At 57.5% G+C, this 27340-nt stretch overlaps 1 protein-coding gene across 1 annotated transcript in view; it reads right to left on the bottom strand.

Annotated features, from left to right (window-relative positions):
- The window catches only part of LOC142485317 (sodium/calcium exchanger 1-like), an 85631-nt gene that overhangs the window by 7553 nt on the left and 50738 nt on the right, over positions 1-27340 (bottom strand). The window contains exon 3 of the mRNA XM_075584366.1: positions 18991-19085. Within this exon, the coding sequence (XP_075440481.1) occupies positions 18991-19085 (95 nt within the window). The remainder of the gene's footprint in view (positions 1-18990; positions 19086-27340) is intronic.

Raw genomic sequence — 27340 nt, forward strand, 5'->3', positions numbered from 1 at the left:
TATCTGGGATTCCCTCCTGTCCCACTGAGAGAACGTCACCGGCCCGTGTTATCTGGGATTCCCTCCTGTCCCACTGAGAGAACGTCACCGGGCCGTGTTATCTGGGATTCCCGCCTGTCCCACTGAGAGAACGTCACCGGGCCGTGTTATCTGGGATTCCCTCCTGTCCCACTGAGAGAACGTCACCGGGCCGTGTTATCTGGGATTCCGCCTGTCCCACTGAGAGAACGTCACCGGGCCGTGTTATCTGGGATTCCCGCCTGTCCCACTGATAGAACGTCACCGGGCCGTGTTATCTGGGATTCCCGCCTGTCCCACTGATAGAACGTCACCGGGCCGTTTTATCTGGGATTCCCGCCTGTCCCACTGATAGAACGTCACCGGGCCGTGTTATCTGGGATTCCCGCCTGTCCCACTGGGAGAACGTCACCGGGCCGTGTTATCTGGGATTCCCACCTGTCCCACTGATAGAACGTCACCGGGCCGTGTTATCTGGGATTCCCACCTGTCCCACTGAGAGAACGTCACCGGGCCGTGTTATCTGGGATTCCCGCCTGTCCCACTGATAGAACGTCACCGTGCCGTGTTATCTGGGATTCCCACCTGTCCCACTGATAGAACGTCACCGGGCCGTGTTATCTGGGATTCCCACCTGTCCCACTGATAGAACGTCACCGGGCCGTGTTATCTGTGATTCCCTCCTGTCCCACTGAGAGAACGTCACCGGGCCGTGTTATCTGGGATTCCCACCTGTCCCACTGAGAGAACGTCACCGGGCCGTGTTATCTGGGATTCCCGCATGTCCCACTGGAGAACGTCACCGGGCCGTGTTATCTGGGATTCCCACCTGTCCCACTGAGAGAACGTCACCGGGCCGTGTTATCTGGGATTCCCTCCTGTCCCACTGGGAGAACGTCACCGGGCCGTGTTATCTGGGATTCCCTCCTGTCCCACTGGGAGAACGTCACCGGGCCGTGTTATCTGGGATTCCCACCTGTCCCACTGAGAGAACGTCACCGGGCCGTGTTATCTGGGATTCCCACCTGTCCCACTGAGAGAACGTCACCGGGCCGTGTTATCTGGGATTCCCGCCTGTCCCACTGATAGAACGTCACCGGGCCGTGTTATCTGGGATTCCCGCCTGTCCCACTGATAGAACGTCACCGGGCCGTGTTATCTGGAATTCCCACCTGTCCCACTGAGAGAACGTCATCGGGCCGTGTTATCTGGGATTCCCGCCTGTCCCACTGATAGAACGTCACCGGGCCGTGTTATCTGGGATTCCCACCTGTCCCACTGATAGAACGTCACCGGGCCGTGTTATCTGGATTCCGACCTGTCCCACTGATAGAACGTCACTGTGCCGTGTTATCTGGGATACCCGCCTGTCCCACTGAGAGAACGTCACCGGGCCGTGTTATCTGGGATTCCCTCCTGTCCCACTGAGAGAACGTCACCGGGCCGTGTTATCTGGGATTCCCGCCTGTCCCACTGAGAGAACGACACCGGGCCGTGTTATCTGGGATTCCCGCCTGTCCCACTGAGAGAACGTTACCGGGCCGTGTTATCTGGGATTCCCACCTGTCCCACTGAGAGAACGTCACCGGGCCATGTTATCTGGGATTCCCGCCTGTCCCACTGAGAGAACGTCACCGGGCCGTGTTATCTGGGATACCCGCCTGTCCCACTGAGAGAACGTCACCGGGCCGTGTTATCTGGGATTCCCACCTGTCCCACTGAGAGAACGTCACCGGGCCGTGTTATCTGGGATTCCCGCCTGTCCCACTGAGAGAACGTCACCGGGCGTGTTATCTGGGATTCCCTCCTGTCCCACTGAGAGAACGTCACCGGGCCGTGTTATCTGGGATTCCCGCCTGTCCCACTGAGAGAACGTCACCGGGCCGTGTTATCTGGGATTCCCGCCTGTCCACTGAGAGAACGTCACCGGGCCGTGTTATCTGGGATTCCCGCCTGTCCCACTGAGAGAACGTCACCGGGCCGTGTTATCTGGGATTCCCGCCTGTCCCACTGATAGAACGTCACCGGGCCGTGTTATCTGGGATTCCCGCCTGTCCCACTGGGAGAACGTCACCGGGCCGTGTTATCTGGGATTCCCACCTGTCCCACTGAGAGAACGTCACCGGGCCGTGTTATCTGGGATTCCCACCTGTCCCACTGAGAGAACGTCACCGGGCCGTGTTATCTGGGATTCCCGCCTGTCCCACTGATAGAACGTCACCGGGCCGTGTTATCTGGGATTCCCGCCTGTCCCACTGATAGAACGTCACCGGGCCGTGTTATCTGGGATTCCCGCCTGTCCCACTGATAGAACGTCACCGGGCCGTGTTATCTGGGATTCCCGCCTGTCCCACTGGGAGAACGTCACCGGGCCGTGTTATCTGGGATTCCCGCCTGTCCCACTGGGAGAACGTCACCGGGCCGTGTTATCTGGGATTCCCTCCTGTCCCACTGAGAGAACGTCACCGGGCCGTGTTATCTGGGATTCCCGCCTGTCCCACTGAGAGAACGTCACCGGGCCGTGTTATCTGGGATTCCCACCTGTCCCACTGAGAGAACGTCACCGGGCCGTGTTATCTGGGATTCCCGCCTGTCCCACTGAGAGAACGTCACCGGGCCGTGTTATCTGGGATTCCCGCCTGTCCCACTGAGAGAACGTCACCGGGCCGTGTTATCTGGGATTCCCGCCTGTCCCACTGGGAGAACGTCACCGGGCCGTGTTATCTGGGATTCCCACCTGTCCCACTGAGAGAACGTCACCGGGCCGTGTTATCTGGGATTCCCACCTGTCCCACTGAGAGAACGTCACCGGGCCGTGTTATCTGGGATTCCCGCCTGTCCCACTGATAGAACGTCACCGGGCCGTGTTATCTGGGATTCCCGCCTGTCCCACTGATAGAACGTCACCGGGCCGTGTTATCTGGGATTCCCGCCTGTCCCACTGATAGAACGTCACCGGGCCGTGTTATCTGGGATTCCCGCCTGTCCCACTGATAGAACGTCACCGGGCCGTGTTATCTGGATTCCCACCTGTCCCACTGAGAGAACGTCATCGGGCCGTGTTATCTGGGATTCCCGCCTGTCCCACTGAGAGAACGTCACCGGGCCGTGTTATCTGGGATTCCCGCCTGTCCCACTGATAGAACGTCACCGGGCCGTGTTATCTGGGATTCCCACCTGTCCCACTGAGAGAACGTCACCGGGCCGTGTTATCTGGGATTCCGACCTGTCCCACTGATAGAACGTCACCGTGCCGTGTTATCTGGGATACCCGCCTGTCCCACTGAGAGAACGTCACCGGGCCGTGTTATCTGGGATTCCCTCCTGTCCCACTGATAGAACGTCACCTGGCCGTGTTATCTGGGATTCCCGCCTGTCCCACTGAGAGAACGTCACCGTGCCGTGTTATCTGGGATTCCCTCCTGTCCCACTGATAGAACGTCACCGGGCCGTGTTATCTGGGATTCCCGCCTGTCCCATTGAGAGAACGTCACCGGGCCGTGTTATCTGGGATTCCCGCCTGTCCCACTGAGAGAACGTTACCGGGCCGTGTTATCTGGGATTCCCACCTGTCCCACTGAGAGAACGTCACCGGGCCATGTTATCTGGGATTCCCGCCTGTCCCACTGAGAGAACGTCACCGGGCCGTGTTATCTGGGATACCCGCCTGTCCCACTGAGAGAACGTCACCGGGCCGTGTTATCTGGGATTCCCACCTGTCCCACTGAGAGAACGTTACCGGGCCGTGTTATCTGGGATTCCCACCTGTCCCACTGAGAGAACGTCACCGGGCCGTGTTATCTGGGATTCCCGCCTGTCCCACTGAGAGAACGTCACCGGGCCGTGTTATCTGGGATTCCCTCCTGTCCCACTGAGAGAACGTCACCGGGCCGTGTTATCTGGGATTCCCGCCTGTCCCACTGATAGAACGTCACCGGGCCGTGTTATCTGGGATTCCCGCCTGTCCCACTGGGAGAACGTCACCGGGCCGTGTTATCTGGGATTCCCGCCTGTCCCACTGGGAAAACGTCACCGGGCCGTGTTATCTGTGATTCCCTCCTTGCCCACTGAGAGAACGTCACCGGGCCGTGTTATCTGGGATTCCCGCCTGTCCCACTGAGAGAACGTCACCGGGCCGTGTTATCTGGGATTCCCGCCTGTCCCACTGAGAGAACGTCACCGGGCCGTGTTATCTGGGATTCCCGCCTGTCCCACTGAGAGAACGTCACCGGGCCGTGTTATCTGGGATTCCCTCTTGTCCCACTGATAGAACGTCACCGGGCCGTGTTATCTGGGATTCCCGCCTGTCCCACTGAGAGAACGTCACCGGGCCGTGTTATCTGGGATTCCCGCCTATCCCACTGAGAGAACGTCACCGGGCCGTGTTATCTGGGATTCCCGCCTGTCCCACTGAGAGAACGTCACCGGGCCGTGTTATCTGGGATTCCCGCCTGTCCCACTGAGAGAACGTCACCGGGCCGTGTTATCTGGGATTCCCGCCTGTCCCACTGAGAGAACGTCACCGGGCCGTGTTATCTGGGATTCCCGCCTGTCCCACTGAGAGAACGTCACCGGGCCGTGTTATCTGGGATTCCCGCCTGTCCCACTGGGAGAACGTCACCGGGCCGTGTTATCTGGGATTCCCTCTTGTCCCACTGATAGAACGTCACCGGGCCGTGTTATCTGGGATTCCCACCTGTCCCACTGAGAGAACGTCACCGGGCCGTGTTATCTGGGATTCCCACCTGTCCCACTGATAGAACGTCACCGGGCCGTGTTATCTGGGATTCCCGCCTGTCCCACTGGGAGAACGTCACCGGGCCGTGTTATCTGGGATTCCCTCTTGTCCCACTGATAGAACGTCACCGGGCCGTGTTATCTGGGATTCCCACCTGTCCCACTGAGAGAACGTCACCGGGCCGTGTTATCTGGGATTCCCGCCTGTCCCACTGAGAGAACGTCACCGGGCCGTGTTATCTGGGATTCCCGCCTGTCCCACTGAGAGAACGTCACCGGGCCGTGTTATCTGGGATTCCCTCCTGTCCCACTGAGAGAACGTCACCGGGCCGTGTTATCTGGGATTCCCGCCTGTCCCACTGAGAGAACGTCACCGGGCCGTGTTATCTGGGATTCCCTCCTGTCCCACTGAGAGAACGTCACCGGGCCGTGTTATCTGGGATTCCCGCCTGTCCCACTGAGAGAACGTCACCGGGCCGTGTTATCTGGGATTCCCTCTTGTCCCACTGAGAGAACGTCACCGGGCCGTGTTATCTGGGATTCCCGCCTGTCCCACTGAGAGAACGTCACCGGGCCGTGTTATCTGGGATTCCCGCCTGTCCCACTGAGAGAACGTCACCGGGCCGTGTTATCTGGGATTCCCTCTTGTCCCACTGAGAGAACGTCACCGGGCCGTGTTATCTGGGATTCCCGCCTGTCCCACTGAGAGAACATCACCGGGCCGTGTTATCTGGGATTCCCGCCTGTCCCACTGAGAGAACGTCACCGGGCCGTGTTATCTGGGATTCCCTCCTGTCCCACTGAGAGAACGTCACCGGGCCGTGTTATCTGGGATTCCCGCCTGTCCCACTGAGAGAACGTCACCGGGCCGTGTTATCTGGGATTCCCTCCTGTCCCACTGAGAGAACGTCACCGGGCCGTGTTATCTGGGATTCCCGCCTGTCCCACTGAGAGAACGTCACCGGGCCGTGTTATCTGGGATTCCCTCTTGTCCCACTGAGAGAACGTCACCGGGCCGTGTTATCTGGGATTCCCGCCTGTCCCACTGATAGAATGTCACCGGGCCGTGTTATCTGGGATTCCCGCCTGTCCCACTGAGAGAACGTCACCGGGCCGTGTTATCTGGGATTCCCGCCTGTCCCACTGAGAGAACATCACCGGGCCGTGTTATCTGGGATTCCCTCTTGTCCCACTGAGAGAACATCACCGGGCCGTGTTATCTGGGATTCCCACCTGTCCCACTGAGAGAACGTCACCGGGCCGTGTTATCTGGGATTCCCTCCTGTCCCACTGAGAGAACGTCACCGTGCCGTGTTATCTGGGATTCCCGCCTGTCCCACTGAGAGAACGTCACCGTGCCGTGTTATCTGGGATTCCCTCCTGTCCCACTGATAGAACGTCACCGGGCCGTGTTATCTGGGATTCCCGCCTGTCCCACTGAGAGAACGTCACCGGGCCGTGTTATCTGGGATTCCCGCCTGTCCCACTGAGAGAACGTTACCGGGCCGTGTTATCTGGGATTCCCACCTGTCCCACTGAGAGAACGTCACCGGGCCATGTTATCTGGGATTCCCGCCTGTCCCACTGAGAGAACGTCACCGGGCCGTGTTATCTGGGATACCCACCTGTCCCACTGAGAGAACGTCACCGGGCCGTGTTATCTGGGATACCCACCTGTCCCACTGAGAGAACGTCACCGGGCCGTGTTATCTGGGATTCCCACCTGTCCCACTGAGAGAACGTCACCGGGCCGTGTTATCTGGGATTCCCACCTGTCCCACTGAGAGAACGTTACCGGGCCGTGTTATCTGGGATTCCCACCTGTCCCACTGAGAGAACGTCACCGGGCCGTGTTATCTGGGATTCCCGCCTGTCCCACTGAGAGAACGTCACCGGGCCGTGTTATCTGGGATTCCCTCCTGTCCCACTGAGAGAACGTCACCGGGCCGTGTTATCTGGGATTCCCGCCTGTCCCACTGATAGAATGTCACCGGGCCGTATTCTGGGATTCCCGCCTGTCCCACTGGGAGAACGTCACCGGGCCGTGTTATCTGGGATTCCCACCTGTCCCACTGATAGAACGTCACCGGGCCGTGTTATCTGGGATTCCCTCCTGTCCCACTGAGAGAACGTCACCGGGCCGTGTTATCTGGGATTCCCGCCTGTCCCACTGATAGAACGTCACCGGGCCGTGTTATCTGGGATTCCCGCCTGTCCCACTGATAGAACGTCACCGGGCCGTGTTATCTGGGATTCCCGCCTGTCCCACTGGGAAAACGTCACCGGGCCGTGTTATCTGTGATTCCCGCCTGTCCCACTGGGAGAACGTCACCGGGCCGTGTTATCTGGGATTCCCTCCTGTCCCACTGAGAGAACGTCACCGGGCCGTGTTATCTGGGATTCCCACCTGTCCCACTGAGAGAACGTCACCGGGCCGTGTTATCTGGGATTCCCACCTGTCCCACTGAGAGAACGTCACCGGGCCGTGTTATCTGGGATTCCCGCCTGTCCCACTGAGAGAACGTCACCGGGCCGTGTTATCTGGGATTCCCGCCTGTCCCACTGAGAGAACGTCACCGGGCCGTGTTATCTGGGATTCCCGCCTGTCCCACTGGGAGAACGTCACCGGGCCGTGTTATCTGGGATTCCCACCTGTCCCACTGAGAGAACGTCACCGGGCCGTGTTATCTGGGATTCCCACCTGTCCCACTGAGAGAACGTCACCGGGCCGTGTTATCTGGGATTCCCGCCTGTCCCACTGATAGAACGTCACCGGGCCGTGTTATCTGGGATTCCCGCCTGTCCCACTGATAGAACGTCACCGGGCCGTGTTATCTGGGATTCCCGCCTGTCCCACTGATAGAACGTCACCGGGCCGTGTTATCTGGGATTCCCGCCTGTCCCACTGATAGAACGTCACCGGGCCGTGTTATCTGGGATTCCCACCTGTCCCACTGAGAGAACGTCATCGGGCCGTGTTATCTGGGATTCCCGCCTGTCCCACTGAGAGAACGTCACCGGGCCGTGTTATCTGGGATTCCCGCCTGTCCCACTGATAGAACGTCACCGGGCCGTGTTATCTGGGATTCCCACCTGTCCCACTGAGAGAACGTCACCGGGCCGTGTTATCTGGGATTCCGACCTGTCCCACTGATAGAACGTCACCGTGCCGTGTTATCTGGGATACCCGCCTGTCCCACTGAGAGAACGTCACCGGGCCGTGTTATCTGGGATTCCCTCCTGTCCCACTGATAGAACGTCACCTGGCCGTGTTATCTGGGATTCCCGCCTGTCCCACTGAGAGAACGTCACCGTGCCGTGTTATCTGGGATTCCCTCCTGTCCCACTGATAGAACGTCACCGGGCCGTGTTATCTGGGATTCCCGCCTGTCCCATTGAGAGAACGTCACCGGGCCGTGTTATCTGGGATTCCCGCCTGTCCCACTGAGAGAACGTTACCGGGCCGTGTTATCTGGGATTCCCACCTGTCCCACTGAGAGAACGTCACCGGGCCATGTTATCTGGGATTCCCGCCTGTCCCACTGAGAGAACGTCACCGGGCCGTGTTATCTGGGATACCCGCCTGTCCCACTGAGAGAACGTCACCGGGCCGTGTTATCTGGGATTCCCACCTGTCCCACTGAGAGAACGTTACCGGGCCGTGTTATCTGGGATTCCCACCTGTCCCACTGAGAGAACGTCACCGGGCCGTGTTATCTGGGATTCCCGCCTGTCCCACTGAGAGAACGTCACCGGGCCGTGTTATCTGGGATTCCCTCCTGTCCCACTGAGAGAACGTCACCGGGCCGTGTTATCTGGGATTCCCGCCTGTCCCACTGATAGAACGTCACCGGGCCGTGTTATCTGGGATTCCCGCCTGTCCCACTGGGAGAACGTCACCGGGCCGTGTTATCTGGGATTCCCGCCTGTCCCACTGGGAAAACGTCACCGGGCCGTGTTATCTGTGATTCCCTCCTTGCCCACTGAGAGAACGTCACCGGGCCGTGTTATCTGGGATTCCCGCCTGTCCCACTGAGAGAACGTCACCGGGCCGTGTTATCTGGGATTCCCGCCTGTCCCACTGAGAGAACGTCACCGGGCCGTGTTATCTGGGATTCCCGCCTGTCCCACTGAGAGAACGTCACCGGGCCGTGTTATCTGGGATTCCCTCTTGTCCCACTGATAGAACGTCACCGGGCCGTGTTATCTGGGATTCCCGCCTGTCCCACTGAGAGAACGTCACCGGGCCGTGTTATCTGGGATTCCCGCCTATCCCACTGAGAGAACGTCACCGGGCCGTGTTATCTGGGATTCCCGCCTGTCCCACTGAGAGAACGTCACCGGGCCGTGTTATCTGGGATTCCCGCCTGTCCCACTGAGAGAACGTCACCGGGCCGTGTTATCTGGGATTCCCGCCTGTCCCACTGAGAGAACGTCACCGGGCCGTGTTATCTGGGATTCCCGCCTGTCCCACTGAGAGAACGTCACCGGGCCGTGTTATCTGGGATTCCCGCCTGTCCCACTGGGAGAACGTCACCGGGCCGTGTTATCTGGGATTCCCTCTTGTCCCACTGATAGAACGTCACCGGGCCGTGTTATCTGGGATTCCCACCTGTCCCACTGAGAGAACGTCACCGGGCCGTGTTATCTGGGATTCCCACCTGTCCCACTGATAGAACGTCACCGGGCCGTGTTATCTGGGATTCCCGCCTGTCCCACTGGGAGAACGTCACCGGGCCGTGTTATCTGGGATTCCCTCTTGTCCCACTGATAGAACGTCACCGGGCCGTGTTATCTGGGATTCCCACCTGTCCCACTGAGAGAACGTCACCGGGCCGTGTTATCTGGGATTCCCGCCTGTCCCACTGAGAGAACGTCACCGGGCCGTGTTATCTGGGATTCCCGCCTGTCCCACTGAGAGAACGTCACCGGGCCGTGTTATCTGGGATTCCCTCCTGTCCCACTGAGAGAACGTCACCGGGCCGTGTTATCTGGGATTCCCGCCTGTCCCACTGAGAGAACGTCACCGGGCCGTGTTATCTGGGATTCCCTCCTGTCCCACTGAGAGAACGTCACCGGGCCGTGTTATCTGGGATTCCCGCCTGTCCCACTGAGAGAACGTCACCGGGCCGTGTTATCTGGGATTCCCTCTTGTCCCACTGAGAGAACGTCACCGGGCCGTGTTATCTGGGATTCCCGCCTGTCCCACTGAGAGAACGTCACCGGGCCGTGTTATCTGGGATTCCCGCCTGTCCCACTGAGAGAACGTCACCGGGCCGTGTTATCTGGGATTCCCTCTTGTCCCACTGAGAGAACGTCACCGGGCCGTGTTATCTGGGATTCCCGCCTGTCCCACTGAGAGAACATCACCGGGCCGTGTTATCTGGGATTCCCGCCTGTCCCACTGAGAGAACGTCACCGGGCCGTGTTATCTGGGATTCCCTCCTGTCCCACTGAGAGAACGTCACCGGGCCGTGTTATCTGGGATTCCCGCCTGTCCCACTGAGAGAACGTCACCGGGCCGTGTTATCTGGGATTCCCTCCTGTCCCACTGAGAGAACGTCACCGGGCCGTGTTATCTGGGATTCCCGCCTGTCCCACTGAGAGAACGTCACCGGGCCGTGTTATCTGGGATTCCCTCTTGTCCCACTGAGAGAACGTCACCGGGCCGTGTTATCTGGGATTCCCGCCTGTCCCACTGATAGAATGTCACCGGGCCGTGTTATCTGGGATTCCCGCCTGTCCCACTGAGAGAACGTCACCGGGCCGTGTTATCTGGGATTCCCGCCTGTCCCACTGAGAGAACATCACCGGGCCGTGTTATCTGGGATTCCCTCTTGTCCCACTGAGAGAACATCACCGGGCCGTGTTATCTGGGATTCCCACCTGTCCCACTGAGAGAACGTCACCGGGCCGTGTTATCTGGGATTCCCTCCTGTCCCACTGAGAGAACGTCACCGTGCCGTGTTATCTGGGATTCCCGCCTGTCCCACTGAGAGAACGTCACCGTGCCGTGTTATCTGGGATTCCCTCCTGTCCCACTGATAGAACGTCACCGGGCCGTGTTATCTGGGATTCCCGCCTGTCCCACTGAGAGAACGTCACCGGGCCGTGTTATCTGGGATTCCCGCCTGTCCCACTGAGAGAACGTTACCGGGCCGTGTTATCTGGGATTCCCACCTGTCCCACTGAGAGAACGTCACCGGGCCATGTTATCTGGGATTCCCGCCTGTCCCACTGAGAGAACGTCACCGGGCCGTGTTATCTGGGATACCCACCTGTCCCACTGAGAGAACGTCACCGGGCCGTGTTATCTGGGATACCCACCTGTCCCACTGAGAGAACGTCACCGGGCCGTGTTATCTGGGATTCCCACCTGTCCCACTGAGAGAACGTCACCGGGCCGTGTTATCTGGGATTCCCACCTGTCCCACTGAGAGAACGTTACCGGGCCGTGTTATCTGGGATTCCCACCTGTCCCACTGAGAGAACGTCACCGGGCCGTGTTATCTGGGATTCCCGCCTGTCCCACTGAGAGAACGTCACCGGGCCGTGTTATCTGGGATTCCCTCCTGTCCCACTGAGAGAACGTCACCGGGCCGTGTTATCTGGGATTCCCGCCTGTCCCACTGATAGAATGTCACCGGGCCGTGTTATCTGGGATTCCCGCCTGTCCCACTGGGAGAACGTCACCGGGCCGTGTTATCTGGGATTCCCACCTGTCCCACTGATAGAACGTCACCGGGCCGTGTTATCTGGGATTCCCTCCTGTCCCACTGAGAGAACGTCACCGGGCCGTGTTATCTGGGATTCCCGCCTGTCCCACTGATAGAACGTCACCGGGCCGTGTTATCTGGGATTCCCGCCTGTCCCACTGATAGAACGTCACCGGGCCGTGTTATCTGGGATTCCCGCCTGTCCCACTGGGAAAACGTCACCGGGCCGTGTTATCTGTGATTCCCGCCTGTCCCACTGGGAGAACGTCACCGGGCCGTGTTATCTGGGATTCCCTCCTGTCCCACTGAGAGAACGTCACCGGGCCGTGTTATCTGGGATTCCCACCTGTCCCACTGAGAGAACGTCACCGGGTCGTGTTATCTGGGATTCCCTCCTGTCCCACTGATAGAACGTCACCGGGCCGTGTTATCTGGGATTCCCGCCTGTCCCACTGATAGAACGTCACCGGGCCGTGTTATCTGGGATTCCCGCCTGTCCCACTGATAGAACGTCACCGGGCCGTGTTATCTGGGATTCCCGCCTGTCCCACTGATAGAACGTCACCGGGCCGTGTTATCTGGGATTCCCGCCTGTCCCACTGATAGAACGTCACCGGGCCGTGTTATCTGGGATTCCCGCCTGTCCCACTGAGAGAACGTCACCTGGCCGTGTTATCTGGGATTCCCGCCTGTCCCACTGAGAGAACGTCACCGGGCCGTGTTATCTGGGATTCCCACCTGTCCCACTGAGAGAACGTCACCGGGCCATGTTATCTGGGATTCCCGCCTGTCCCACTGATAACACGGCCCGGTGACGTTCTATCAGTGGGACAGGCGGGAATCCCAGATAACACGGCCCGGTGACGTTCTCTCAGTGGGACAGGCGGGAATCCCAGATAACACGGCCCGGTGACGTTCTATCTGGGATTCCCGCCTGTCCCACTGAGAGAACGTCACCAGGCCGTGGTATCTGGGATTCCCGCCTGTCCCACTGAGAGAACGTCACCGGGCCGTGTTATCTGGGATTCCCGCCTGTCCGGCTGAGTCTGTTACGGGGTCACTGTATGATCTAGGTCAGGATACTTGGTCGTGGACGTTTTGTTGCTACTCACCTCGCCGCCGTCCGCATCACTGCCAAGGTAAGTCACTAACCTTACCCTAAAAACCCCTAATACTAACGCTACCCCCTACCCTAAAACCTCTTACCGTAAGCCCCTTACCCTGAAACCCCATACCCTAACCCTTTACCCTAATACCCTTACCCTGAAACCCCATACCCTAACCCTTTACCCTAATCCCCTTACCCTGAAACCCCATACCCTAACCCTTTACCCTAATCCCCTTACCCTGAAACCCCATACCCTAACCCTTTACCCTAATACCCTTACCCTGAAACCCCATACCCTAACCCTTTACCCTAATCCCCTTACCCTGAAACTCCATACCCTAACCCTTTGCCCTAATACCCTTACCCTGAAACCCCATACCCTAACCCTTTACCCTAATACCCTTACCCTGAAACCCCATACCTAACCCTTTACCCTAATACCCTTACCCTAACCCTTTACCCTAATCCCCTTACCCTGAAACCCCATACCCTAACCCTTTACCCTGAAACCCCATACCCTAATCCCTTTACCCTGAAACCCCTCACCCTAAACCTTTACCCTGAAACCCATAACCCTTTACCTTAATCCCTTTACCCTGAAGCCCCATACCCTAACCCTTTACCCTAATCCCCTTACCCTAACCCTTTACCCTAATCCCCCTAACCCTTTACCTTAATCCCCAACCCTAAACCCCTTACCCTAATCCCGTACTCTAAAAAACCTAACCTCTTACCCTAAAACCCCTATCCTTAACCCCCTACATGAACCCCTAAAATGAACTTACCTTGGCGAAGCAGCCAGTGGCGGAGCGGCATGCGGCGGTGTGTCCAGTGGCAGAGCGGCATGCGGCGGTGTGTCCAGTGGTGGAACGGCATGCGGCGGTGTGTCCAGTGGCGAAGCAGCCAGCGGCGGTGTGTTCAGTGGCGGAGCGGCATGTGGCGGTGTGTCCAGTGGTGGAGCGGCATGCGGCAGTGTGTCCAGTGGCGGAGCGGCATGCAGCGGTGTGTCCAGTGGCGGAGCAGCCAGCGGGGGGGTGTCCAGTGGCGGAGCGGCATGCGGCGGTGTGTCCAGTGGCGGAGCGGCATGCGGCGGTGTGTCCAGTGGCGGAGCGGCATGCGGCGGTGTGTCCAGTGGCGGAGCGGCATGCGGCGGTGTGTCCAGTGGTGGAACGGCATGCGCCGGTGTGTCCAGTGGCGAAGCAGCCAGCGGCGGTGTGTTCAGTGGCGGAGCGGCATGTGGCGGTGTGTCCAGTGGTGGAGCGGCATGCGGCAGTGTGTCCAGTGGCGGAGCGGCATGCAGCGGTGTGTCCAGTGGCGGAGCAGCCAGAGGGGGGGTGTCCAGTGGCGGAGCGGCATGCGGCGGTGTGTCCAGTGGCGGAGCGGCATGCGGCGGTGTGTCCAGTGGCGGAGCGGCATGCGGCGGTGTGTCCAGTGGCGGAGCAGCCAGCGGCGGTGTGTCCAGTGGCGGAGCAGCCAGCGGCGGTGTGTCCAGTGGCGGAGCGGCATGTGGTGGTGTGTCCAGTGGCGGAGCGGCATGCGGCGGTGTGTCCAGTGGCGGAGCGGCATGCGGCGGCGATTCCAGTGGCGGAGCGGCATGCGGCGGTGTGTCCAGTGGCGGAGCGGCATGCGGCGGTGTGTCCAGTGGCGGAGCGGCATGCGGCGGTGTGTCCAGTGGTGGAGAGGCATGCGGCAGTGTGTCCAGTGGCGGAGTGGCATGCGGTGGTGTGTCCAGTGGCGGAGCAGCATGCGGCGGTGTGTCCAGTGGCGAAGCGGCATGCGGCGGCGTGTCCAGTGGCAGAGCGGCATGCGGCGTGTCCAGTGGCGGAGCGGCATGCGGCGGCGTGTCCAGTGGCAGAGCGGTATGCGGCGTGTCCAGTGGTGGAGCGGCATGCGGCGGTGTGTCCAGTGGCGGAGCGGCATGCGGCGGTGTGTCCAGTGGCGGAGCGGCATGCAGCGGCGATTCCAGTGGCGGAGCGGCATGCGGCGGTGTGTCCAGTGGCGGAGCGGCATGTGGCGGTGTGTCCAGTGGCGGAGCGGCATGCGGCGGTGTGTCCAGTGGTGGAGAGGCATGCGGCAGTGTGTCCAGTGGCAGAGCGGCATGCGGCGGTGTTTCCAGTGGCGGAGCGGCATGCGGCGTGTCCAGTGTCGGAGCGGCATGCGGCGGTGTGCCCAGTGGCGGAGCGGCATGCGGCGGCGTGTCCAGTGGCAGAGCGGCATGCGGCGTGTCCAGTGGCGGAGCGGCATGCGGCGGCGTGTCCAGTGGCAGAGCGGTATGCGGCGTGTCCAGTGGTGGAGCGGCATGCGGCGGCGTGTCCAGTGGCGGAGCGGAATGCGGTGGCGTGTCCAGTGGCGGAGCGGAATGCGGCGGCGTGTCCAGTGGCGGAGAGGCATGCGGCGGTGTGTCCAGTGGTGGAGCGGCATGCGGCGGTGTGTCCAGTGGCGGAGCGGCATGCGGCGGTGTGTCCAGTGGCGGAGCGGCATGCGGCGGCGTGTCCAGTGGCAGAGCGGTATGCGGCGTGTCCAGTGGCGGAGCGGCATGCGGCGGTGTGTCCAGTGGCGGAGCGGCATGCGGCGGTGTGTCCAGGGCGGAGCGGCATGCGGCGGTATGTCCAGTGGCGGAGCGGCATGCGGCGGTGTGTCCAGTGGCGGAGCGGCATGCGGCGGTGTGTCCAGTGGCAGAGCGGCATGCGGCGGTGTGTCCAGTGGTGGAGCGGAATGCGGCGGTGTGTCCAGTGGCGAAGCGGCATGCGGCGTGTCCAGTGGCGGAGCGGCATGAGGCGGTGTGCCCAGTGGTGGAGCGGCATGCGGCGGCGTGTCCAGTGGCAGAGCGGCATGCGGCGGTGTGTCCAGTGGTGGAGAGGCATGCGGCGGTGTGTCCAGTGGCAGAGCGGCATGCGGCGGTGTGTCCAGTGGCGGAGCGGAATGCGGCGGCGTGTCCAGTGCTTGTCCTACGGTGACCAGGCTGCCTGCTCCAGTGGAGCGGCCAACCCCAATCTTCCATTTCCCGCACCCGGGCGCCAGTCCCATCATGTGACCCGGAAGTGGTACCTCAGTATGCAGTACCTCAGTATGCAGTACCTCAGTAATCAGTACCTCAGTATGCAGTACCTCAGTAATCAGTACCTCAGTATGCAGTACCTCAGTAATCAGTACCTCAGTATGCAGTACCTCAGTAATCAGTACCTCAGTATGCAGTACCTCAGTATGCAGTACCTCAGTATGCAGTACCTCAGTATGCAGTACCTCAGTATTTATTTATAAAAATGTTTTACCAGGAAGTAATACATTGAGTTACCTCTCGTTTTCAGAGAGAGAGCAGTCAGAGAGAGAGCAGCTAGCTGTCAGAGAGAGAGAGCAGCGAGAGAGAGACCAGCTAGCAGTGAGAGAGAGAGAGACCAGCTAGCAGTGAGAGAGAGAGAGAGAGAGAGACCAGCTAGCAGTGAGAGAGAGAGAGAGAGAGAGAGAGAGAGAGAGACGGACCAGCTAGCAGTGAGAGAGAGAGACCAGCTAGCAGAGAGAGAGAGAGAGAGAGAGAGACCAGCTAGCAGTGAGAGAGAGACCAGCTAGCAGTGAGAGAGAGAGAGAGCAGCTAGCAGTGAGAGAGAGACCAGCTAGCAGCAAGAGAGAGAGACGAGAGAGAGAGAGAGACCAGCTAGCAGCGAGAGAGAGAGACCAGCTAGCAGCGAGAGAGAGACGAGAGAGAGACCAGCTAGCAGAGAGAGAGAGAGAGAGAGAGACCAGCTAGCAGAGAGAGAGAGAGAGAGACCAGCTAGCAGAGAGAGAGAGAGAGAGAGACCAGCTAGCAGTGAGAGAGAGAGACCAGCTAGCAGAGAGAGAGAGAGAGAGAGAGACCAGCTAGCAGTGAGAGAGAGAGAGCAGCTAGCAGTGAGAGAGAGACCAGCTAGCAGTGAGAGAGAGAGAGAGAGAGAGAGAGAGAGAGACCAGCTAGCAGTGAGAGAGAGAGAGAGAGAGAGCAGCTAGCAGTGAGAGAGAGAGACCAGCTAGCAGTGAGAGAGAGAGAGAGAGAGAGACCAGCTAGCAGTGAGAGAGAGAGAGAGAGACCAGCTAGCAGTGAGAGAGAGAGACCAGCTAGCAGTGAGAGAGAGAGACCAGCTAGCAGTGAGAGAGAGAGACCAGCTAGCAGTGAGAGAGAGACCAGCTAGCAGTGAGAGAGAGAGAGAGAGAGAGCAGCTAGCAGTGAGAGAGAGAGAGAGCAGCTAGCAGTGAGAGAGAGAGAAACCAGCTAGCAGTGAGAGAGAGACCAGCTAGCAGTGAGAGAGAGAGAGAGAGAGAGAGAGCAGCTAGCAGTGAGAGAGAGAGAGCAGCTAGCAGTGAGAGAGAGCAGCTAGCAGGGATCACATAAAGATAGTTTCGAAGCTCTGGCGCCCTGCTGGCCAATAGGAAGCCGTGACATCATCAGGTGCGGCTTCCTATTGGCCGTGTGATCCGGGAGCTTTACATTTTAGAGCCCAGCTTGCTCAACCGAAGCTGCTACCGGCACCAACTTTAGAGGAAGCAGGGGGTCCCCTGAGCTGAAATTAATGGGGTTCAGCTCCAGAGACCCCATGCTTCAACCCCTCTCTCACACTTCCTCTCTCCCTCCTTCCTCTCTCTCACCTCCTCTCTCCCTCCTTCCTCTCTCTCACCTCCACTCTCCCCTCCTTCCCTCTCACCTCCTCTCTCCCACCCTTCCCTCACTTACCTCCTCTCTCCCTTGCCTTTCCCTATCTTACCTCGCCCCTCTTCCCTCTTTTACCCCCCTTCCCTCTCTTATCCCCTCTTCCCCCTCTTACCTCATATCCCCCCTTCCCTCTCTTACCTCCTCTCCCCCCTTCCCTCTCTTCCCTCGCCCCCCTTCCCTCTCTTACCTCCTCTCCCCCCTTCCCTCTCTTCCCTCGCCCCCTTCCCTCTCTTACCTCCTCTCCCCCCTTCCCTCTCTAACCTCCTCTCCCCTCTTCCCTCTTTTACCCCCTCTTCCCTCTCTTACCTCCATCCCCCTTCCCTTTCTTACCCTCCCTTCCCTCTTACCTCCTCTCCCCCCTTCCCTCCCCTCCCCCTCTTCCCTTCTCTCCCCCGCTTCCCTCTTCCCTCCTCCCTCCTCTTCCCCCTTCCCTCCATCCCTCTTCTCCCCCCTTCCCAACTCCCCACTATCCCTCCTCTCCCCCCTTTCCCTCCTCTCCCCCCCTTCCCTCTCTTACCTCCTCTCTCCCCCCTCCCCTTTCTTACCTCCTCTCCCCCCTTCCCTCTTACCTTGTCCCCTCCTTCCCTCTCTTGCCTCCTTTCCCCCCTTCACAATCTTCCCTCCTCACCCCCTCCTCTCCCCTTTCCCCCCTTCCCTCTCTTGCCTCCATTCCCCCTTCCCTCTCTTACCCCCTCTTCCTTCTCTTACCCTCCCTTCCCTCTTACCTCCATCCCCCCTTCCCTTTCTTACCCCCCCTTCCCTCTCTTACCTCCTTCTCCCCCCTTCCCTCCCCTTCCCCCTTCCCTCTCTTACCACCATTCCCCCTTCCCTCTCTTACCCCCTCTTCCTTCTCTTACCCTCCCTTCCCTCTCTTACCTCCATCCCCCATTCCCTCCCCTCCTCTCCCCCCTTCCCTCCTCCCCCCCCTTCCCTCCTCTTCCCCCTTCCCTCCTCTTCCCCCTTCCCTCCCCCCTTCCCCCCTCTCCCCCCCTTCCCTCCTCTCCCCCGCTTCCCTCCTCTCTCCCCTATCCCTCCTCACCCCCCTTTCCCTCTTACCTCCTCTCTCCCCCCCTTCCCTCTTACCTCCTCGCCCCCTCTTCACTCTCTTACCTCCTCTCCCCCCTCTTCCCCCCTTCCCTCTCTTACCTCCTCCCCCCCTTCTCTCCCTCACCTCCTCCCCCCCTTCCCTCCCTCACCTCCTCCCCCCCTTCCCTCCCTCACCTCCTCCCCCCCCTTCCCTCTCTTACCTCCTCCCCCCCCTTCCATCCCTCACCTCATCCCCCCCCTTCCCTCTCTTACCTCCTCCCCCTCCTTCCATCCCTCACCTCGTCCCCCCCCCTTCCCTCTCTTACCTCCTCCCCCTCCTTCCATCCCTCAACTCGCCCCCCCCTTCCCTCTCTTACCTCCCCCCCCTTCCCTCTCTTACCTCCTCACCCTCCTTCCATCCCTCACCTCGCCCCCCCCTTCCCTCTCTTACCTCCCCCCCCTTCCCTCTCTTACCTCCTCCCCCTCCTTCCGTCCCTCACCTCGCCCCCCCCTTCCCTCTCTTACCTCCTCCCCCTCCTTCCATCCCTCACCTCGGCCCCCCCCCTTCCCTCTCTTACCTCTCCCCCCTTCCCTCTCTTACCTCCTCCCCCTCCTTCCATCCCTCACCTTCCCCCCCCTTCCCTCTCTTACCTCCTCCCCCCCCTTCCCTCTCTTACCTCCCTCCCCCCCCTTCCCTCTCTTACCTCCTCTCTTTATCTCAGGTTCTCCGAGTTCAATAAAGAAATTCTTATTTTTTTCATATTCTTCATCGTCAATAATTTGAATCTCAATGAATCTCCTGGGGAGAGAGGAAAGGGTTAAACGACAATGCTTGGTATATATCTAGAGCAGAGTTATATATTTCATGAATATATATTATACACAGATGTATATAATGTGTACGTATATATATATGTATGTACAGGGCCTGACAAACTGGGCATAAACCACTCGCTCCCCCAAACAGTCACTCGCCCCCCCACCCCCCACCCCCCACGACACTTACCTGTTGCGGGGTCCTGACGGCGTTTCCCGACCTTCTGCTGTTTTGTCGCCTTTAAAATCATGTTTTTCTCCTGCAGCACTATTCAAAATGGTCGCGTGGCGGCATATGACGCCGCGTTACCATGGCAACAGGACGCTGTGACGTCACGAGGCGCCGAGTAAGGTGGCGCCGAGCGACTTCACGCAGCGTCCCCTTACCATGGCAACGCGGCGTCATATGACGCCACGTGGCCATTTTGAATAGTTCTGCAGGAGAAAAACATGATTTTAAAGATCAAGACGGAGAAGTCCAGGAGAAGCCGGGGGACACCGCCACAGGTAAGCAGTCGACAGCGGCCACAATGCAGTCGCCCTGGGCGACCGGGTGACCTGATGTGTCGAGCCCTGTGTATGTGTATTCACATACACAATACACATATTCCCGAGAAGCAGCTCACACCCTAAAGATTCACATGGGCCATCTGTATGTCCTTTTTTACTACTGGTTACTTTTATCGGGTTGTCAGACACCTCTCATTGTTTGGACTAATACTTTTGGTACATCTTTTAGCGCTGGTTTTTTAGTTTTGTTAATATATATATATGCAGCCCCCTTTCCCTATGCCTAAGGGAACTACGCGGGCAACTACGTGTGCTGCTGTACCTGTCTGCTCACAGGAGGCCTAAGCCTCCGCCTCTGGGAGCCTGGGCTGAGCTCTGTCTCCTTGCGTGCAGCGCCTCCACCTATGAGGGATCCCAGCGTTGGCGGGATAACCCCTCACAGGAACCGATACACAGTAGTAAGCAATACACCACATAATGTATATAACTAAACTTTACTGTACACACCACTAAACACAGATAACGCAATATCAGGTACCAACAGTATAGTGCAGTGACCCCAAACACTGAGTGGTTCCCCCCAAAGTACTGAGGGTGCCGTGGCACCAATAACCCCTGGTGTCCGTCCCAGCAATCCCACCCAAGTGTGAGGTAGCGCTACCCCCTGTAAAAGTTGGTTCACTCTAGTACCCAGGTGCTGCTTGGCGTGGTGTTTTGAAGCGGGTCCCAGGCTGCGGGGACACGACACAATTCCCCTCTCTCCTAATGGTCCCGATCTTCCTTGTGGGGTGAGCTCCAGCCGGAGTGTCTCACCCAAGTATTCTGGGATACTGCAGCCTGGTCCCAGGTCGCAGATTGCCGGTGGCAATACTAATAAGGGGAATGGTCCCTATCTGTGGCCTTCCCTGCAATACTGCTCTTCGGGGTATCTCATGGCCTGACTGGGGCCTAGGGGCGGAGTTCTGACCTAGTCCAGGGGCTGTTGGCACCCTGGCGCATCCATCCTCTCTGCCGGCACCTGCTAGACTGACTTTGAGGGCTCTCCACCCGTGGAGGATATCCTGTTCCTCCTCCTGCCAGAGTCCCATTGGCTGGGACAATCCCCTGTGGTATTTACCTCCCACCTGAGGATTCTGGGACATGTAGTCCCGCTGCTGCACATGCAGAGCCATTCTAAGTTGGCCGCCGCACTCAACACAGCACATGCGCGCTTAACATCATTGCCGCCCCCACACTCCCGTTCGCGCGGAGCTCTGTCGATTGCCGGGTAGATCCTCGCACCGGAGGCAGGGTAGGGGACTGGCTACATCCTCCACCTGGTGGAGACCTAAACGTCCCCGCTTGAGACACATATACAGACTCTTATATAATGGAAAATGCATATTATACACATAATTAAACTTTGTACAATACCATCTAAACCATATTGAATATTTCAGTGAGCACGGTCATTATAGAGGCAAACCGGCTCCGAGACAGCTGCTGAGATTCATAGTGAGGTGCCCCTAACGAATCATATGCCATTCTCGTTGGATAGCGTCTCACTTTTTGACACCAACGTCTTCTTGGGTGGAGAGGCAACCATCGGCTTGAGGCCCTGGCCCTCTCATAGGGTGTGACTTATGAGCTATTTAGTCTCTAGTAGGAATGAAACTCTGACTTCTGGGGTCAACAGGTTGGCTTATGGAAGCCGCTGGAGAGGTTACATGGATGACAGGCCTATTATCCACTGCTTCCTCTGGTGGTGCCCACCAGTCTCCATTGTTATTTGAAGAAATACCCTCCATCGGATCTGAGCTCTTGTCCATTAGTGGAGCCAAGGTCCCACTCAGGTCTTCTTGTTCACTTGAAGGTGTTATGGGCAACGGATCAGGATCACTTTCCCCCACTTGGGGAATAGGTAAAAAAGTGATTCCGATGCCAGACCTTTACCCTGTCCTCAGAGTCTTTGATGCGATATACAGGGAGGCCGGGCATCTGCGACTCCACCTCGAAGGTAGCTTCTCGCCAGCGTTCAGCTAACTTGTACTTCCCTGGTATCCCTAAATTCGGCAGGAGAACTTTGTCTCCAGGCAGAAGTTCCCTGTATCGTACCCTGTGGTCATACCTCCGTTTGTTATTTTCGTTCACTTTGGCGGTCACTTTTTCCGCCAACTGATATGCTTTATGGAGGTTATCCTTGAGTCTTTGCACATATTTGTAGTGAGTCATGTTTGGTACAAAGTCAGTGGACAATCTTAGGCGAGTGTCCACAGGTAGTCGCGCCTCTCTACCGAACATCATAAAATAGGGTGTATACCCAGTAGATTCATGCCTGGTGCAATTGTAGGCATGTACTAGAGCAGGGCGGCGCAAACTTTTTTCTCTTCGCCACCCTGCCAGCGTTACCCTCATCTCTGCGCCCCACTTCACCCCCGCTCCGGCGTCATGATGTCACATGACCTGGCGACGCATGTGAGAAGCCGCCGGAGTCAAGGTAAGTTAGGTTTACAGAGGCCCTGCAGCACCCCGGCACTTAATTTAAGTGCCTCTGGGAAGTGCGCGGGGCCTCTGTAATCCCCGCGCCCCACCGCACTCAGTCTCACATCCCCCCTGGGGATCGCGGCCCCCAGTTTGCGCACTGCTGTACTAGAGGCTCTACATGCTTGCTCCAACCGGCCTTCTCAGAGTCCCGTAATGTTCTTAACATATCCAGTAGGGTCTGGTTGAAGGTCTCCGGAAGGGCATCTCCTTCTGGATGGTAGGGAGTTGTGCGTGATTTCTCGATGTTAAGAAGCTTCAGGAGCTCTTTTATCAACTTGCTCTCAAAGTCTCTCCCTTGATCGGAGTGCATCCGATTTGGTAACCCATAATGGATAAAGTACTTCTCCCACAGTACTTTGGCTACTGTGAGAGCTTTCTGGTCCTTTGTGGGGAACGCTTGAGCATATCGGTTGCAATGGTCTGTTACTATGAGAACGTTCCCGATACCCTTCGAGTCTGCCTCGATGCAAAGGAAAACCATGCAGACTAGGTCCATGGGACCAGTGCTCTTTAGATGGCCCATTGGGTCTGCGCGTGTAGGCAGTGTCTTCCGCTCTATGCACCGCAGAAACCTCCGGCAATGGTGCTCCACCGATTCCAGCATCTTGGTCCAGAAGAACCGATCTCTTATAAGTCCAAACGTTTTATCCACTCCCAGGTATCTGTGATCATCGTGTAGGGATCGTAGGACTTGGTACTGCAACTTTCTGGGCAGTACTAGTTGTCTCCTATCAGGGTGGTTATGATAGGGGACGACTCAGTAAAGGAGATCACGGTCTATTTGAAACTTGTCCCATTCCCTCATGAGAATAGCGGCCGTGTCTGCGGGTGCGCGCTTCACTAAGGAAGGGTTATTTTCTTGGATGGGCCGGCATATGGCTTCAGCCACCGGGTCTCGCATCTGGTGGACCACTAGCTCCTTCCAGCTCAGTATAGTATCTTGAATTACGGACAGGCCTTCGGGGTGGCAGTATGCTGCAGGGAGTGCCTTCGACTGATCCCAAGGAGTCCACCACTCTGAGTTTGGAAAAGGCGACTCTATCCTCCACTATCGCAGCTGTGGAACACATTGCCTGTATCCCAGGGCCAGGAATCTCCTCCTACTCGCCATTGTCCGATGTCAAACTCAGTCCAGGCCTTCTGGACAGGGCTTCGGCTCAGACATTCAAGGGCCCGGGCTTGTACTTCAGTGTAAACTGATAATTAGACAGACGCGCTAACCACCTGTGGCCGGTGGCGTCCAACTACTACTTCGACCTGAGTGGGGTCGGTAGCCACCTCTTCTGCGGACACGATGTGGCCCACATAGGTGACTGAAATGCGACAGAAGCAACATTTGTCTAAGGACAACTTCCGGCCTTCTTTTTCCAGTCTATCCAGGACTTTTAGAAGGCGTTCTTCGTGCTCTTCTAACGTCTGCCCGAACACGATGGTATCGTCCAGATAGACCAGACATTCCCGGGGATTCATGTCACCGATGGTCCTTTCTATTAGTCTCTGGAAAGTTGCAGGTGCACCACAGATACCTTGGAGCATCAGGGTGAACTGGTAAAACCCGAGGGGGCAGACAAACACTGTCCACTCCTGGTCTTCGGGGCTCATGGGTACCTGGTGTACCCCGACTTCAGGTCCAGCACGTGGAACCACTGGGTGCTGCATAAGGCACTTAGGATCTCTTCAATCTGCGGCAAGGTATATTGATCTGGAACGTGCGCACGGATCCGTTTTTCTTCTGCACAACCACAATAGGGGAGGCATAGGGGCTACGGGCCTCCGTTACGATGCCCGCCGTCTCCATCTCTTTCAGGACGTCCCTCACGTTCTCCACATCTCTGGGAGCTATGTGTCTGGAACGCTCCCGGAATGGAGTGGCATCGTTCAGTCGGATCGTGTGTTGAGCACTCTTGCTGCAGCCCACATCCAGTTTACTAGTGGAGAACACCTCCTTGCGCTCCGCCAGCTTGTCGCTTAGCCGTTTCTTCCACTCTGATGGCAAGAACGATTCCCCGAAGTCGAACTGCAATCCGGGAGGGGCTTCCCACACGGTAGCCACGTTAACAAGTCAGGGATTCTATTTGAGTAACCGGGTATATTTGACCTCGAACCAGCGCTTGACAAACGTCAAACCGTATAGGGTGGGGCGAGATGTTCTGTATGGTCCCCTTGAACCAACGAGAAAGTGAAGACTTCCACTCCTTCATTTCTGGCACCACCTTGAACACTCTCTTGGCGTCCTCTTCGGGCATGGATTCTAGGGAAAAGTGCCAGTCGGCTTCATCGCGGCCCAGGTAGTTAGGTACGGCGGCCATGTGTCTCACTCCCCCTAGTGAAATCTCAGTCAACCCCTTCTCAAGGTTGAAGAATTATCCAAACCCTTCTTGGGCAGAGGTTCTGTAACACTCCTCCTTGAATACTGGGTGAATCCGCAGAGACGATAGGGGTAATTCTCCGGCTTCTTGCAGATAGGCCCAGATCAGGGCTAGCACCACACCCGCGTTGGTCCCCAATATGATGGGGGACCTTGGATGTTCCCGGGGCACGGGACATACCAAGGCTTCCACTTCCATGGGGTGGGTTTTGTTGGTGCTAAGCTGTGGTATATCCAACCGTACTTGAACCACGACATCAATGGGGTAGTCTTAGCTACTGAGTCCCCACAACTTAATTTCCCCTGCCGACTGCATAGGCAGGTGCTTGAGGTGCAGATCGTAAAATGGCCGGTAGATGATGGTCACTTGAGACCCAGTGTCCAGCAATGCGGAGGAGTAGATACCCTCTACTAGTACTCGTACTATGGCCGCAGGTCCTACTCGATTGTTGGCATCCGATTGGGGCACCTTTTCGGGGTTAGGCGCAGGGGCGCTATCTGAGGATGTGGACGGCTGTTCCGCCATTTGAATGGTGAAGGCTATGGCCCCACGGATGGGGGTCCTTGACTTTGGACAATCTTTGGCAAAGTGACCTTCTCGGTCGCAAGTATACTGTAGCAGCGGGTACCTCGGGTCACACCGGCACTAGGCGTAGTGACCGGTTTCCGAGGCACCCATGAGACGGAGATAGACACCACTGAAGGAGGGTTATCCTCTGCACTTTTTGTCTCATTAAGCTTCTGGGACGATGCCACTTTGGTCTCTCCCTTGCAGGAGTCTTTATGTTTCTTGGGGGGGTATAATCGTGTATAGGCCTCATGCCCTTTCACCAGGCCCAATAGCCCCTCAAGCATAGGAGGACTTCCTTGTAGCAGGGAGCACCCAATCATGATGACTATATGATGGGTGGGTATAGATCCCCTTAAAAACAGTTTTCTGCTATATTCATCCATTTCAGAGGCTGGAATTATATCGTGGGAGCGTAGATTCCACAAAACTAACTGTATCCGTTGAATGAACTCGGACAGTTCTTCCCCTTCTTTCTGTCTAAGACTGTACAACTTAGACCAGAGTTCGCTTTCATCCTCTTCTAGGCCGTAGATCCATTTCAATAAGTCCATTAACCTCTGTGCCGTAACGTCTGTAATCTGGTCTCGGTGCAGTCTCACCATCGTAGAGGCGGGGTTTTTTAGACATTCCATTATCCGTTGCCTCTTAACAGCTTCGCTGCAAGACCATGTCTCCAGTACTTGCAAGGTGTAGTCCTTCCAGGCTTCGAATGTCTCTACTCCGACTGGCGTGGGCAATACCCCTGAAAAAGCTTTCGACTAACGGTAATGCTGTGCCTGAGATGACTCGCTTCTGTTCCCAGCCAACTGCTATATATCTTCTGCGAGCATCGAAACTCCATCCGAGCTGCGGAAACTGTGACTACTCTGACCAGATCGGTGGCTGTGATCGGACGTGGCACTGGCTTCGCTTCTTCAAGGACTTTCTGGGGAAGGTGAAGACATAACCATCGGAAACTCCTGCATTTCAGTGGTGAAACGAATGGGCTCCACCTTCACGGGTATTTCTGGATAGATTAGAGGGCACCCGCTATCTAGCGCTCCACGGAAACGTAAGGTGGGCGGACCTCCTTCTTCTGTTAAGTCATACCCGCCTCTAACTAGCCCTGCGCACCATATCTTTTCTGGGTCTGTTTGGCGGGCTAAGATATGCGCATCTTGTAGACCCAGAAACTGCCCCAGTACTATACAGATGTCGTAAGAGGAGGTGTTGGAGGGGATTTGCCCTATGGCGAGCACCTGTTGGGGTGCTACGTAGCTTTTCAACACCCATTCATAGACCTTCCGCCGGGACGGTAATGATATGATCAGCGACATAATTTGGATTGTACCAACTTTGGGCACCCCAGGTCTGAAATCTCATCAGCGCCTCCAAATGTATTCCCCTTTCCCTATGCCTAAGGGAACTACGCGGGGGCAACTACGCGTGCTGCTATACCTGTCTGCTCACAGAAGGCCTAAGCCTCCGCCTCTGGGAGCCTGGGGTGAGCTCTGTCTCCTTGCGTGCAGCGCCTCCACCTATGAGGGATCCCAGCGTTGGCGGGATAACCCCTCACAGGAACCAATACACAGTAGTAAGCAATACACCACACAATGTATATAACTAAACTTTACTGTACACACCACTAAACACAGATAACGCAATATCAGGTACCAACAGTATAGTGCAGTGACCCCAAACACTGAGTGGTTCCCCCCAAAGTACTGAGGGTGCCGTGGCACCAATAACCCCTGGTGTCCGTCCCAGCAATCCCACCCAAGTGTGAGGTAGCGCTACCCCCTGGCAGGAGGAGGATATCCTGTTCCTCCTCCTGCCAGAGTCCCATTGGCTGGGACAGTCCCCTGTGGTATTTACCTCCCACCTGAGGATTCTGGGACATGTAGTCCCGCTGCTGCACATGCAGAGCCATTCTAAGTTGGCCGCCGCACTCAACACAGCGCATGCGCGCTTAACATCATTGCCGCCCCCACACTCCCTTTCGCGCGGAGCTCTGGCGATTGCCGGGTAGATCCTCGCACCGGAGGCAGGGTAGGGGACTGGCTACATCCTCCCCCTGGTGGAGACCTAAACGTCCCCGCTTGAGACACATATACAGACTCTTATATAATGGAAAATGCATATTATACACATAATTAAACTTTGTACAATACCATCTAAACCATATTGAATATTTCAGTGAGCACGGTCATTATAGAGGCAAACCGGCTCCGAGACAGCTGCTGAGATTCATAGTGAGGTGCCCCTAACGAATCATATGCCATTCTCA

This window comes from Ascaphus truei, unplaced genomic scaffold, assembly GCF_040206685.1.
Source record: "Ascaphus truei isolate aAscTru1 unplaced genomic scaffold, aAscTru1.hap1 HAP1_SCAFFOLD_553, whole genome shotgun sequence".
Lineage (NCBI taxonomy): Eukaryota > Metazoa > Chordata > Amphibia > Anura > Ascaphidae > Ascaphus > Ascaphus truei.